The sequence below is a fragment of the Phocoena sinus genome, chromosome 6 (genome assembly GCF_008692025.1).
Source record: "Phocoena sinus isolate mPhoSin1 chromosome 6, mPhoSin1.pri, whole genome shotgun sequence".
Taxonomy (NCBI): domain Eukaryota; kingdom Metazoa; phylum Chordata; class Mammalia; order Artiodactyla; family Phocoenidae; genus Phocoena; species Phocoena sinus.
The window spans coordinates 5,906,311-5,918,644 of record NC_045768.1 but is presented as its reverse complement, the minus strand read 5'-3'; the positions used below and the strand labels follow the sequence as shown (position 1 = coordinate 5,918,644).

Genomic DNA, 12,334 nt, shown 5'->3' with positions numbered 1-12,334 from the left:
ATCTGCTCAGCAGAGCAGAACTGAGTGGAACTGAGGCTCAGCGAGGCGGGGTGACCTGCTTGTGGTCACTCAGCTAGGAAAGAGTGATGCCGCGGTTGAGACAGCCTCCTGAACGAGACCCGTGCGCCGTCCTTGCCTGCTCCGCAGACCAGGTGTCTGGCAGCGGGGCTTTCAGGGATCCTGAGAGTGGGCAGAAAGGGAGGAGGTGCTTGGGCATCCTTCAAAGCCTGGCTGCACCTCCCCAGGCAGGGGTGTCGGGTGGGGTGGTTCCAGACAAGAAGGCCTCAGACTCCTGGGACCCTTGACCCTCGAGGAGCAGGGCTGTGGCGAGGGGGCAGCTCTGGCCGGTGACATCAGCCCTGGCGAGGCCTTTGAGAAGTTCCAGGTGGAGGAGGTCTCAGAGCAGCCTGCTGTGCAGGATCCCGCTCCCGACACCCACACATGGGTCTCTACCTCTCAGATCATCTGTTTGGTGCGCCCTCCCGTCCTTGAAGCCTGCACGCCTGCACGCGGCTGGGGTCCTGGGGCTGGGCTGGCGCTGTGCTGCCCCCATCCGCGCACCCTTTGGTGTCTCTGCAGCCCAGGTCGTAGGGGGGAGGGAGTGGTCGTCTGGGGAGCCTGCATCTCTCCGCAGAAAGCCTGGTCCTGGCTCCTTGGCTGGGCAGCCGCCTGGCGGGTGCTTGTTTATTTATGTTTTGTTACTGAAATGGCACACCGCCATTGTTCACCCCTCCTTCTCGTGATGCGTTAATAGATCCGCCGGGAGCCGTACATCTGTGAGAGCTGCTTTTGCAATCCTGAGTTTTGCTCTGTCCCTTCTCCCCTGGCCCCCTCCACTTCGTGCCGGGCTTGCGGCTTTCTCTTGAGAGTTCTGAGATGCCAGGAGTTCACCTACGTGAGGTGGGAAAATACGCCTGGAGGGTGGGGCTGGGGTGAAGGGCTCAGAGCCTGGAGTTCGTCAGACCCGAGTGTGGATCCCGGCTGGTTCTGTATTAGTCGTGTGGCCACGGGTGGCCGCTGGTTCCTCTTGGACCGTTTCTCCGTCTGTGAAGTGGACAAGGTTGAAACCCTGTTCTCAAGATGCAGTGATGGATGTGCGATGCTCAGTACGTTGTCAGTGGCGGAAAATCACTTTGACAGCATTTTCCTGCTGCTGCTATAAACGAAAGCATCATTTCCAGCTTTCAGAAATTATCGTCATCCTATGTGTTATTTAATTCTCCCCAACATTTTTCAATGGAAAAGCTTTATTGAGGTATAAATGGCATGCTTTCCAATTCTGTGTTTTTAAGTAAATTCTGAGTTGTGCAACCATCACCACAATTAACTTTAGAACATTTCCAGCACCCCCCTCCTCCAAAGGAATCCCCACATTCATTGGCAGACGCTTCCCATCCCTGCCCGGCCCCAGCCCAGCCCCCGGCAACCACTCATCTGCTCTCTGTCTTTGGATTGATCTCTCCGGGACGTCTCATGTAAATGGAATCGTGCGCTCTGTGGCTTTTTGTGTCCGGCTGCTTTCACTTAGCGTCATGTTTTTGAGGCTCCTGCATGTTGGAGCAGGTGTCGGGGCTTTGGTCCTCTTTCTGGCTGAATAATATTCTGTTGCCTGGATACAGCACCTTTTGTTGATTTAGTCACCAGTCGATGGACCCTTGGGCTGTTTCCACTTGCTGGCGACTGTGAATAACCTCACAGACCTTTGATTGTATTGACACTTCATTTGCGGGCTCTGGGTCCCCGCGCTTCTTTGGGCCTCTCCCTGTGGCATCTGACAGCTTCCCCACGCAGAACAAAGCTCCCTCTTCTGCCGGACACACAGCTCCCCTTAGTCCCACAGCCATTCAGACAGAAGATGCAGGTTTTTAAAAACCCACGGGAAACACACAGGGAGCAGTGATGGTGCGGGGGTAGCTTTGCTGTCTGTCTGCTCCCCTTCTCCTCTACCTCCTCTGTCTCTTCCCCTTCCTTCTCCGAGGGACCCCCAAGGCTCAGCTTCAAAGCTGCCGTTCTGGAAGCTTGAGAACTTATTCTGATGAGTCGTGGGTGTTCGTCTACCTCCAGGTTCTGTGCTCCTTCTGCCTGGCTGAGCTGCCCCCTCTTCTGTGGTGGCCCCCTTCTCTGTCCTCGGATGGGGGAAGGCCTGAACCTATTCGGGTTGCCCGGGGCCTCTCTTTCCCGACCCTGTGCCAGCCTTGACCAAGGGCTGCGGTCAGGGTCACCAGCAGACCTCCAGTACTGGTGCTTCTTCAGAGCTCCTTGGTAACTCTGGTGCAATCAGGGGTGAGAACCACCACGTGGCCGAGCCTCTGAGGCCTCCTGCATTTCTGTTTGGGCGGCGGGGGGGTGGCCCTCTTCTCCTGCTGGCCATCCTGGAGGTGGGTGGGGTGAGCGGCATCACGCCCAGTGCCTTGAGGGGGAAACAGAAGCCAATGGGGTGTAGGGAACTGGGATCCTGATCTCACTTCCCGGGCTGGGCCCTAACATGCACGCCCACACACCCACAGACACACATAGACATGCACAGACATATACAGACATGCACGGACACATATAGACATGAATACACGTGGACAGGAGCACAGACAGACACAGACACACATAGACACACGGCCACGCACACTGACACAAACACAGGTACAGACACATGTGGACGTGCACACAGATGCAGCAGAGATGCAGACATGAGAACACGTGGACACACACATATCAGGCTTCTGGGCCAAGGTCGGGCAGGCCACTGCTCTTTCTGGAGATTCTAGAGAGTATTCTGAACTCAGGGAGCCTTGACCTCCTGAGTCAGCAAGTCCTAATGGAAAGAAAACAGTAGGAGCTTGAGTACCCATGAAACTCTAAACCACCCACCTGTGTCCATGACCCCTTCCAGTGTGTTCTTGTAGATGCTTCTAGAGAATTAAATTGAGTGCCTCTTCCATTCTGCCCTTATCATTGATATTTTTCCACATTTACCCATTTTCTAGATTCATCCTGGCCCACGTCATTGCTTTCCATTTAAAGGGCAAGATAACATTCCAGGGCGTTCAGCTCTCATCGTTGCTAAGCTCTTTCTCTGTTTGGGGCAGATGCTCCGTTGCCAGTTTTGGGCGGTAATAAATGGGGCTGTTGGAACATTTTTGCACAAATGCTTCTCTTTATCTCCTGGGTCATTTCCTTGGGGTATAGTCCTGAAAGCCAATGGCTGAGTCCAAGGCTGGGAATGGTTATCGGGTGCCTCTCACCCTGTGGGACTGCTGTTTGTGAAAGGGCCATTTGAGTTGTGAATTCAGAATTGAAGTCCGCAGGATTTATTGAGCATCTCTTGTGCCCAGGACTGTGCCGAAACTGTCTAGGAGAGAGAAGACATGGGCTCCGGCTGTGTGTGACATCAGGTAGCAAAAGACCTAGGGTCCCATCCCAGCCTTGCCCCCAACTCTCTGAATGAACCCGAGCAAGACCCTTCCCCTCTCTGGGCCTCAGTCTTCCCGTCTGAGAAATGAAAGGGTTGGACAGGCGATGGTGGCCAGAGAGTGCCTAGTGGCTCTGGTCCCATGATTCAGCCCAGGGATGCTGGGGCGAGGTGCTGTTGCTAGGCAACAATGTTTGTTTCTGGTTCTGATGTGTATCTGGGACAGCTGCGAGTACTCCTGGCTTCAGCACTGGCTCCCGGGGGCAGCCGGCCAGGGTCCCACACAGGGCCAAACCAGCCGCATCCGGGGGAGGGGAGGGGACAGGGAGAGGATAGAGCACCCCGAGGATGCTGCAGGGCAGTCGGCACACCCACTCCCTCTCATGGCCCAGTGGAGAGGTTGGGGGGCTGCAGCTGGGTTCTGACGATCCAGGAGAAAAGCTGCTTCCTCCTTAGAAGTGAGTGGCATGGCATGGACTGCCCAGGGGCCCCTCGTGGGGTCTTTACCTTGGGGGATCTTCATAGCTCATCTGATTCCTGGCCTGGTGGCTGGGTGACCATGGACAGCAGGACTTCATCTCTCTGGGTCTCTGCAAAAGGGGCGATGATAGTAGGATCTGCGGCTTGGCTGTTGAGAGTTTCAAGTGACAGTATGCACGGAAGTGCTTAGCTGTGCAGTGGCGCGTAGGAAGCGCTCATGTGTAGACAGCTGTCACCTGTCAGCATCTCTGGGTTTATGTTGCATGGGCTCAGAGGATGTGTATTCTCCCCCTCGCTCATATATTGTGCTTGGCCCTTTCCTTGATATCAGGCCCCTCTTCCTAAACTGCTCCAGCTTGGGGTTTCCGTTTGGGGCTTCCTTATAAGGGTCTATGGTGTGGGTCAGGGTCAGAGTGGCCCCTGGTGGTTGAAGGTGCTGTCCAGGCTGACTGGTGCTGGGGGCGGGGGGGATGGGCAATCCCTGCTGCAGCCTCATACCCCACCCTGGCCCAGCAGACAAGCGCCCAGCATGTATTTGCACGTGGTGGACGTCTGCTGAGCGCTGTTGCACTGCGTGCTCTGGTTGAGGATCAGCCTCTGGTGGGCTCGGTTCTGCAGGGGGTGCTGTTCATTCATTTGACAGCCTCCGCCCAGAAGGCTCTGCTCACACAGTGAGGTTGGATGGGCCCTTTAGAAACGGGGGCAGCAGAGGGAGCATGGGACGCAGCGAGAGGGCCTGGGCGCAGGCCAACCACCCAGATTCTGAGCAGCCGGAGGACGGGGTGCATTTCTTTCACCCCGGTGGCCCACCTTGAACCCAGTGGCTCTTTGTCATATGAGTGAATGAATGAATGTACGAGAAATTGGCTGAACTCGGCTCCATGGAACTCAGAGCAGGGGAGGTGTAACCTGCCTGCCCTCGTCAGGGAAGGGTTCATGGAGGAGCTAGAGGCTCTGCTGCCTTGAAGGGGGTCTGGGGGCAGGAGAGCAGCATCGAGACAGGGTGGGGTGTGGGAAACAGTGTGAGCGAAGGTGGGAAGGGGTGCGTGTATGGACAGGGACAGCTGGGATTTGCCATCAAATATTCATCGAGCACCTGTTGTGGGCCAGCACCTGTGCTAAGCGCTGGGAACATGGCAGGAACCACCTGGGCAACCTGGCCGCTCCCTTCACGGAGCCATCAGACAGCGACAGGTGATTACAGGTGTGTTAAATGCTGTAAAGCCTCCAGGAGTGTATGAGAGAAGGGGTCTGGCTGGGGCAGCAAGGGCAGCTTCCCTGAGCCGCAGAGGAGCTGGAGAGGGGACCCCAGGCTGGGTTGCAGCGAAGGTGTGGCCTGGGATTTGCACTTTCTACCAGATGCCCTTTGGTCTCTCCAGGCGGATACATCCCCCTCGGAGCTCATAGGACCAGGGGGACGCGGCAGGGTAGGTGGATCTCCCTCCCCGTCCCCCATCATCTGCATGGCTGTGTGAGACTCACAGCCAACAGTGAAGCCTCGAGCGCAGTGGAGGTCATAAACAGGAAATTCCCCTCGAACCTCTCCATGTTTTCATCTTGGCGCCACACGGAGCCATCTGGCTGCTCTCGCCTCAGCGGGGAGGCCGCTGCTAATTACGCCACAGGCACAGGGCACACGGCAGCGCTCTCCCCACTTCCTCCCACCTCCCCCCTGCCCCTGACACCCCTCCCGGGGCTGCAGCCCCCAAACCCCAAGGAGCCTTGGGAATGTGGAGAGAGAGCGCCGGGGGCGTGGGGCGGGGGCGGTGCGGAAGGGCTGCCCTGCAACCCCTAGACCTCTAGGTCCTGTTTGGTCTGCCCCAGGCCCCATACCTTTCTCCTATATCTGGTCCGAGTGGGGTTTGCTCTGTGCCAGGTCTGGGCTAGGTTCTGGGGATACAAAGGCAAATAAGATGGCTGGGGATGTGTCCTCTTAGGGCCGGCAGGTGACAGGTGGTCACAAGCCGGTGCGGTGAGGGTTGTGATGGGGAGGGCTCTGCAGGCCTCAGCTTGACCATTTATAAGATGGAACTTCCATTCGTTCCGTTTCCTCCTTTGTGGTATAGCGAGCAGCCTTCCCTCTCTAGGAAATGGCCTGGGGGTCGTCACGAGAAAGACAAGATGCCTACATTTATTGTTGAGAATTGTTTCTACTTTTGGAAGTTTCTTTCATTATTTTTTTTTTTATCCCAGAAGCTCCCACTTCCTATCCTTTTAAGGGCTTGGTGAGGGAGGAAGCAACTTCTCTAAAGTTCTTAGAAGAACTAGAAGGCAACCTCTGAGATAAAGGAATTCCAGAGCAGCCTTTTCAAATATGAAGAAATTGGGGTTCAGAGATGTTGTCTGCCCTACCTGGGCTGGCTCAGCACATCAGATCCAGAACTCTGGTGCTCAGCCTAGACCTCTTTTTGCTGACCCATGCGTCCCTGCTTGGCTAGTCAAGGTTTGTAGCAAAGTCCCCTGAGGGAACCGTGTCCCTGCACCAAGTGTGACTCAGTGTGTATGTTTCAGCCTCAAACTGATTTGGCTCGTGTTTGGTGGATGTCAACATTATTTAACTTAAAAAAAAAATTGTGGATGAGAAAAGCCAAGCCAGGGGAGGGGAGCCACACAGGGGAAATGTTTACTTGTCACTGAGACAAGAAAGCATCTGTGTTGTTTTTTCCTTTTTTCTTCCGCTTTGGAAGATTAAGGGACCTACTTAGGGCTGCCCAGCTGATTGGGGGCTGGGGGGCGAAACACAGCCATGTTGAGGGGGGCGTGGTTTTTACTAGCAGCAGGGCTGTTTATTGAGCACTTACTATGTCCCAGGGACCATGGGCTTTGTGTGCACCATGTCACTCCATACGTGCCGTCTCCTGTGATCCCAGGTGAGGACACCGGGGCTCAGGGAGACGGAGTCCTTGGCCCAAGGTCAGCCTTCAAGAGGCCGAATGGTGGTGGATGCGGGGGCCACTTGCTGTCAAAGACCTGTTCCCATCTGCTCCGCTGGGCTGCTTCTCAGGGCAGGGGCACTTCCCTGTGTCCTGGGGCAGTACTCCAAGGGGTGGTCCCCCTGAGGACCTTGGGAAAACCCCGATTCCAGCCTCCCCCCACAGATCAGAGTCTCTGGACGGGGCCTGGGAATCTGTATGTTTCACATACAGCTGGAAGCTTCTGATAAGAAGCCCTGCTCTACAAGGGGGAGTGATGGCCTCTCTACCTGTGAGAGCTGATGGTGTGTGAGCCTGTGACGCAGGAGTCCTGCTCCTGTGCGTGGGGACACATACATCAGTGTGCAGAGGACTCTGGTGGTGAAAGAAAGAAAGAACGAATGAAGGAAAGAAGAGAGGGAGGGAGGAAAGAAAAACCTGAATGTTTAAATGCCCACCAAAAGGAGAACAAATTAATCCAATCGTGGTACGATCACACAACAGACGACTATACAGCAGTGAAAAGTGAATGAATTAGACCCACACACATACATGTGGTGCCATTTATATAAGAGTTTTAAATGATGCAAAACTGCATTGTGTATCGTTATGGATACACTGTCGTCACCATGATAACAGCTGACCTTTGCTGAGTACGTCTGTTCCAGGCACTGTGCCGTGAATTAGGTTTCTCAGTTCTCCGGACAACCCTATGAGGGCTAAGTACCACTGTTGTCTCTTTTTTCCAAAAGGAGACAACCGAGGCACAGAGAGGTTAAGTGACTTGCCCAGTGTCACACAGCAAGCACGTGGCAGAACAGGGTTGGACCTAGTTGTCCCAGCCCAGTGCCTGGGCTCTAGAGACCACTGCCTGGTATATCACTCACAACTGTCCTCAGAGAACTTGCCCCAGGTGCCTGCTGGAAGCTCAGGGCAAACTGGACGAAGGGCTTGCTGGGTAGGGGGATTACAAGCCCACTTTACATATGGGGAGACGGAAAACCAGCAGAGCACAGCTAGTCCCCCGTGGTTGTCCAGAGAGTGAATTGCCAGCAATATTGACCTGTTTAATAAGTGCACGTCCAGCACTTGGCTTGCACCTGCTTGGGAGATGGGGGCTATTGTCATCCCCGTTTTGCAGAGGAGGAATCTGAGACTCAGCAGAGCGGGGAGTGGAGACTGGGACTGGAGTCCAGCTGTACCCTGATGAGCATAGGCGGGGGAGGGGCTGGCCCTTGAGGTTACCACCCCCACTCCCCGCCCCCGTGCCAGCTGCTTGCACTTGGGGCCCTGCTGTGGCCAGTGGCCGCAGCTGCCAACTCAGTTTTCCGGGGGCAGGGACTGCACGGAGCCAGCACATGTGGGCTGGTGACATCATATCTGCAGAGGCCCCCTCGGGTTCAGCCCAGCTGCAGGAGCCTGGCTGGGGGTCCCAGATCCCTGTGGGATGGGGGCCGGGTGACTTCAGCAAGGTGGGCCAGGTTGGGGAGTGTAGCGATGGGGGACCTCTACAACTTCCTCCTGAGGGCGCAATACAACGCCGGACAACAGGACACTGAAAAGCCCTGGATTCAGAGCCTGGCCAGACCTGGCACTTAGACGTAGAGGGTCTCTGGGCTGCAGCCTCTCCCTGGAAGCCGTTGTCGGGAGGGCCTCCAAATGAGGCCTCATCTCCACTCTCAGGGCAGGGTCGAGGAACGGTAGGGAGGTGCATTAGAGGAGGGAGAGTTACTGGCGACTAGGTACCAGGCCCTGGGCTGAGCCCACGTGGAATCTGTTCACCAGCCTCAGCCACAGAACTTCTTAGTATGCCCATTTTACAGATGAGGAAATGGAGGCTCCAAGAGGTGAAGGGACTTGCTTCACCCAGCTGGGAAGGGTTCAAAGTTAAACCCAGCCAGCGGACTCCTAGCCTAGTGCTCTTTGTCTGTTACGCAAGTTGGAGGGGACCTGGCCTTGGCCTGGTGGTTTGGGGGAAGTGGAGGCAGGGCAGGGGGAGGAGTGAAGGGTGGGTGGCAGACACTGCCTCAGTCCTGGCAGGCTGCCTGGAGGAGGCAGCTGGTTCAAGTTGGGTCTTGGGCCTTTCCGGCAGAGGTGGGGTCGGTTGGGGTCTTACCAGTGCCCTTCACTCCCACAGGCATTGCCTCCTCCCATCAGGCTCCCTGCATCTGGCCCAGGCCCAGTTGAGTGACAGTGGCCTCTACGAATGCACAGCCAGTAACCCTGCGGGGTCCACTGCTCGGTCCTACATCCTCAGGGTGCAAGGTAAGGTCCTGGCTGGCAGCCTCTGTCTCACACCGTTCCCCCCAACCCCCATCTTTCTTAGGCCTCTCATGCCCCTCCCCCATCTCCACGCCAGGCTCTGTCACCTCTTCATGGTCCTCCAGTGTTTCTTCCATCAACTCTATTTCCTGTCTTTTTCAAGCCTTATCTCTCCTCCTCACCCCCCTTCTTCCCCTCTCCTGAACCCCTTGGTTGAGCCCGGAGAGTCTGTTCAGAGGCCCCCTGAGAGCAAAGGGCAGGGCCCCGCGGCGTTGGAGACTTGGGCGTTGGGAGGGGGACCCACGGAGGGGGTTCTGGTTCCTGGCTCAGGTGGGGGCCCAGGAGTGCATGTTCACCTGGGTGTCCAGGTTCCATTCACAGAAGCCACCCAGTGGAGTCACTCCACCAAAGAGGCGGGGACCTTGTCATCTCCAGGAGCACGGAGATGAGTTGTCTGAGACAGGGGTCCTCTGACTGCAGCCCTCAGCCACTACTGACCTACATGCCGTTTTCATGTGGCCCACGAGTGAAGAATGATGTCTACATTTTTAAACGATTGGGGGAAAAAAGGCAAATAATGTGACATATGAAAATTATATGGAATTCAGGTTTCAGTGTCCATAAATACAAGCTTTACTGGAGTGCCACCACACACGTTCGGTTACGTACCATCTGTGGCTGCTTTCACGCCGTAATGGCGGAGTTGGGTAGTTGAGACAGAGACCAGCTGGTCTGCAAAACCTTTTCAGAAAAAGCCAACCCCTGATCTAAGCTGACTCCCCATTTTACAGGTGGACAGGCTGAGGTTCAGAGAGGGAGGGGCTCAAAGCTTCTCTATGAGTTTGCATGAGCATGGGAGAGAAACAGAGAAGCAGGAAGCAGGGTGATGAGCAGGGCCTCAGAGTCGGCAGAGCTGGGTTTGAATGCTGACTCTGCCACGGACTGGCTGTGTGACCTTAGGCCAGCTGCTTGGCTTCTCTGAGCCTTGGATTCTTCTTCTATAAAGTGGAGGTAATAATGCCTATCCCATAGTTGTCAGAAAGGGTATTGATGACATAAGGCACTCAGCACGGTGGAAACTGCTGTTGCTTTCAGCAAGTGTTTTTAGGGGGATGGCGGGCAGGGCCTGTACACCCTTGTCCTCCTAGACAGTGAGGCTCTGGGCTCCGGGTGGGGGAGCTGATCTCTGCCCGGGGCCAGCTTCCATAGATGGTCTTATCTTCGGGCTCCTACTCTGAAGCTGGGAAGGGAGTGGGTGTCCTCAGCTTCCCCCGAGGGCGCAGGACACTTGTCCTCGTCTTCGAGAATTCTCCTGGGCTCATCCAGTCTGGCCCCACGGAAGCCACCTGGATTCCTGGTCACACAGACCCAGCCTTGGGGCCGGTCCAGCTCCTATGGGCCGACGCAGCGGGTGGTCAAGTCACACAACCTTTCTGAGCCTCAGTTTCTTCATCTGCAAAATGGACATAGCATCACCCACCCCGTAGGAGGGGCCAACTGGGATGGAGGATGGGAAAGTTGCTTGGAAAACACAAATGCAGAAGAAACAATACCCACTATCCTCCCCAAGCCAGGAAAGGGGAAGAGTGAGCTGGGAACCCTGAGAGTGAGTCTAGCCGCAGTGTTTTAGGCGCCACTGTGGAGCAGGCTCCTTGCTGGCTGCTCTAGTACTGCATCTCATTTCATCCCAGGGCTTCTTTGTGAGGAGGGGAAACCGAGGCTCCAGCCAGTGCGGGGTCCTGTGGCCAAGAGGGGCAGGGCTGGGATTTGAACCTCCCCTTCTGTGCATGCTGCCCCCTGGGCTGAGTCAGTCCCGCCGCCCCCTGGGCCTCAATGTCCCCATCTAGCACTGAGATGGTGTTTCCCAGCTGGTGGTTCTCAAATGGTGCTGGGTGCAAGCCTGTGGGTAGGGATGGGGGTGGGGGCTGGGGGGGGTAGTAAGCTGAGCACGGAGGAGCGATTTTTTTTTTTTTTTTTGCGGTACGTGGGCCTCTCACTGTTGTGGCCTCTCTCGTTGTGGAGCACAGGCTCCGGACGCGCAGGCTCAGCGGCCATGGCTCACGGGCCCAGCCGCTCCACGGCATGTGGGATCTTCCTGGACTGGGGCACGAACCCACGTCGCCTGCATCGGCAGGGGCAGTCTCAACCACTGCGCCACCAGGGAAGCCCGAGGAGTGATTTTTTGATGGCAACACATGTGTTCAAGGGAAAGGCTGATTCTACTCTTGCGGGGGGTCCACGCGGGATGTCCTACTGTCAATCGCCCCCCGCAATGACGATTTCTGCTGGTTGGCGACGGCCAGGGGTGTGGGGAGCCCTGCAGCAGGCCAGGCCCTCTCTGTAAGTCTGGGCTCTGTGACTCCCCCACCCGGGGCCCCTGCCTTGACAGCCCTCCCCGTGGCCCTGTCAGTGCCCCCCCAGGTGCAGCCGGGCCCGCGGCTCCTGAAGGCACTGGTGGGAGAGGCTCTGGACCTGAACTGCGTGGCCGAGGGCAACCCGGAGCCCCAGCTGACCTGGTCCAAGGATGGGGTGGCCCTGCAGGGCGGGGGGCCCAAGGGCTCCGTCCACTTCATGGCCATCCGAACCTCGGACGCTGGGACGTACCGCTGTGAGGCCTCCAGCAGCGCTGGGGTGGATGCATGGGAGGTGGAGCTCAGGGTGCTGGGTGAGTCTCCCCTGAACCCCAGAGCTTACCTCCCCACTCCTTCCCCAGCAGCAGCTTGGGCTTCTGAGCTGCTGGACCCCTTCCTTCCTCCCAGCCCCCGAAGCCGTGTCGGGCCGCTTTTGCCAGCCCAGGGGGGTCTCCGTCCTCGGGGTGGGGTGCAGGCGCCGTGAGGTGGTGACTGAAGAGCAGCGGGCCAGCTTCTCCCACCTTCCAGCTGGACAGCCATCAGCCAATCATTTACACTCTCTGACCCTGTAACATGGGTCCAGTAACATGTGAGGGGTCAGTGAGAGAATGTGTGTGAAGTGCCTGGTGCATAGAAAGTTCTGGATCTCCGGTGCTAGCATTTTCACTATGATGAATTTGAAACACACTCAGAGAAGGCAGGGCAGGACGATTCTGAGCTCAGCCCCCCGAGCCCGTGGGGTCATGCGTAGCACTGGGGGCTGTTCCATGGGCCACCCTGCAGGGGGTGAGCTGGTGCCATGGCCCTGACTCTCCCCGAGGCTGAGGGCTGGAACGCGGGGCTTGTACCCCCTTATTCCAGCTGGGGTTCTGGATGGGAATGCCCCCTCCACCAGCCCTGGGCTCCTGGTCGGGGGAGCACCA

General features: G+C 56.8%; 1 protein-coding gene across 1 annotated transcript in view; it reads left to right on the top strand.

Annotated features, from left to right (window-relative positions):
* Positions 1–12,334, top strand: part of HMCN2 (hemicentin 2) — a 138,141-nt gene that overhangs the window by 59,813 nt on the left and 65,994 nt on the right. Inside the window, exons 23-24 of the mRNA XM_032635297.1 lie at positions 8,936–9,063; positions 11,471–11,725. Of these exons, the coding sequence (XP_032491188.1) occupies positions 8,936–9,063; positions 11,471–11,725 (383 nt within the window). The remainder of the gene's footprint in view (positions 1–8,935; positions 9,064–11,470; positions 11,726–12,334) is intronic.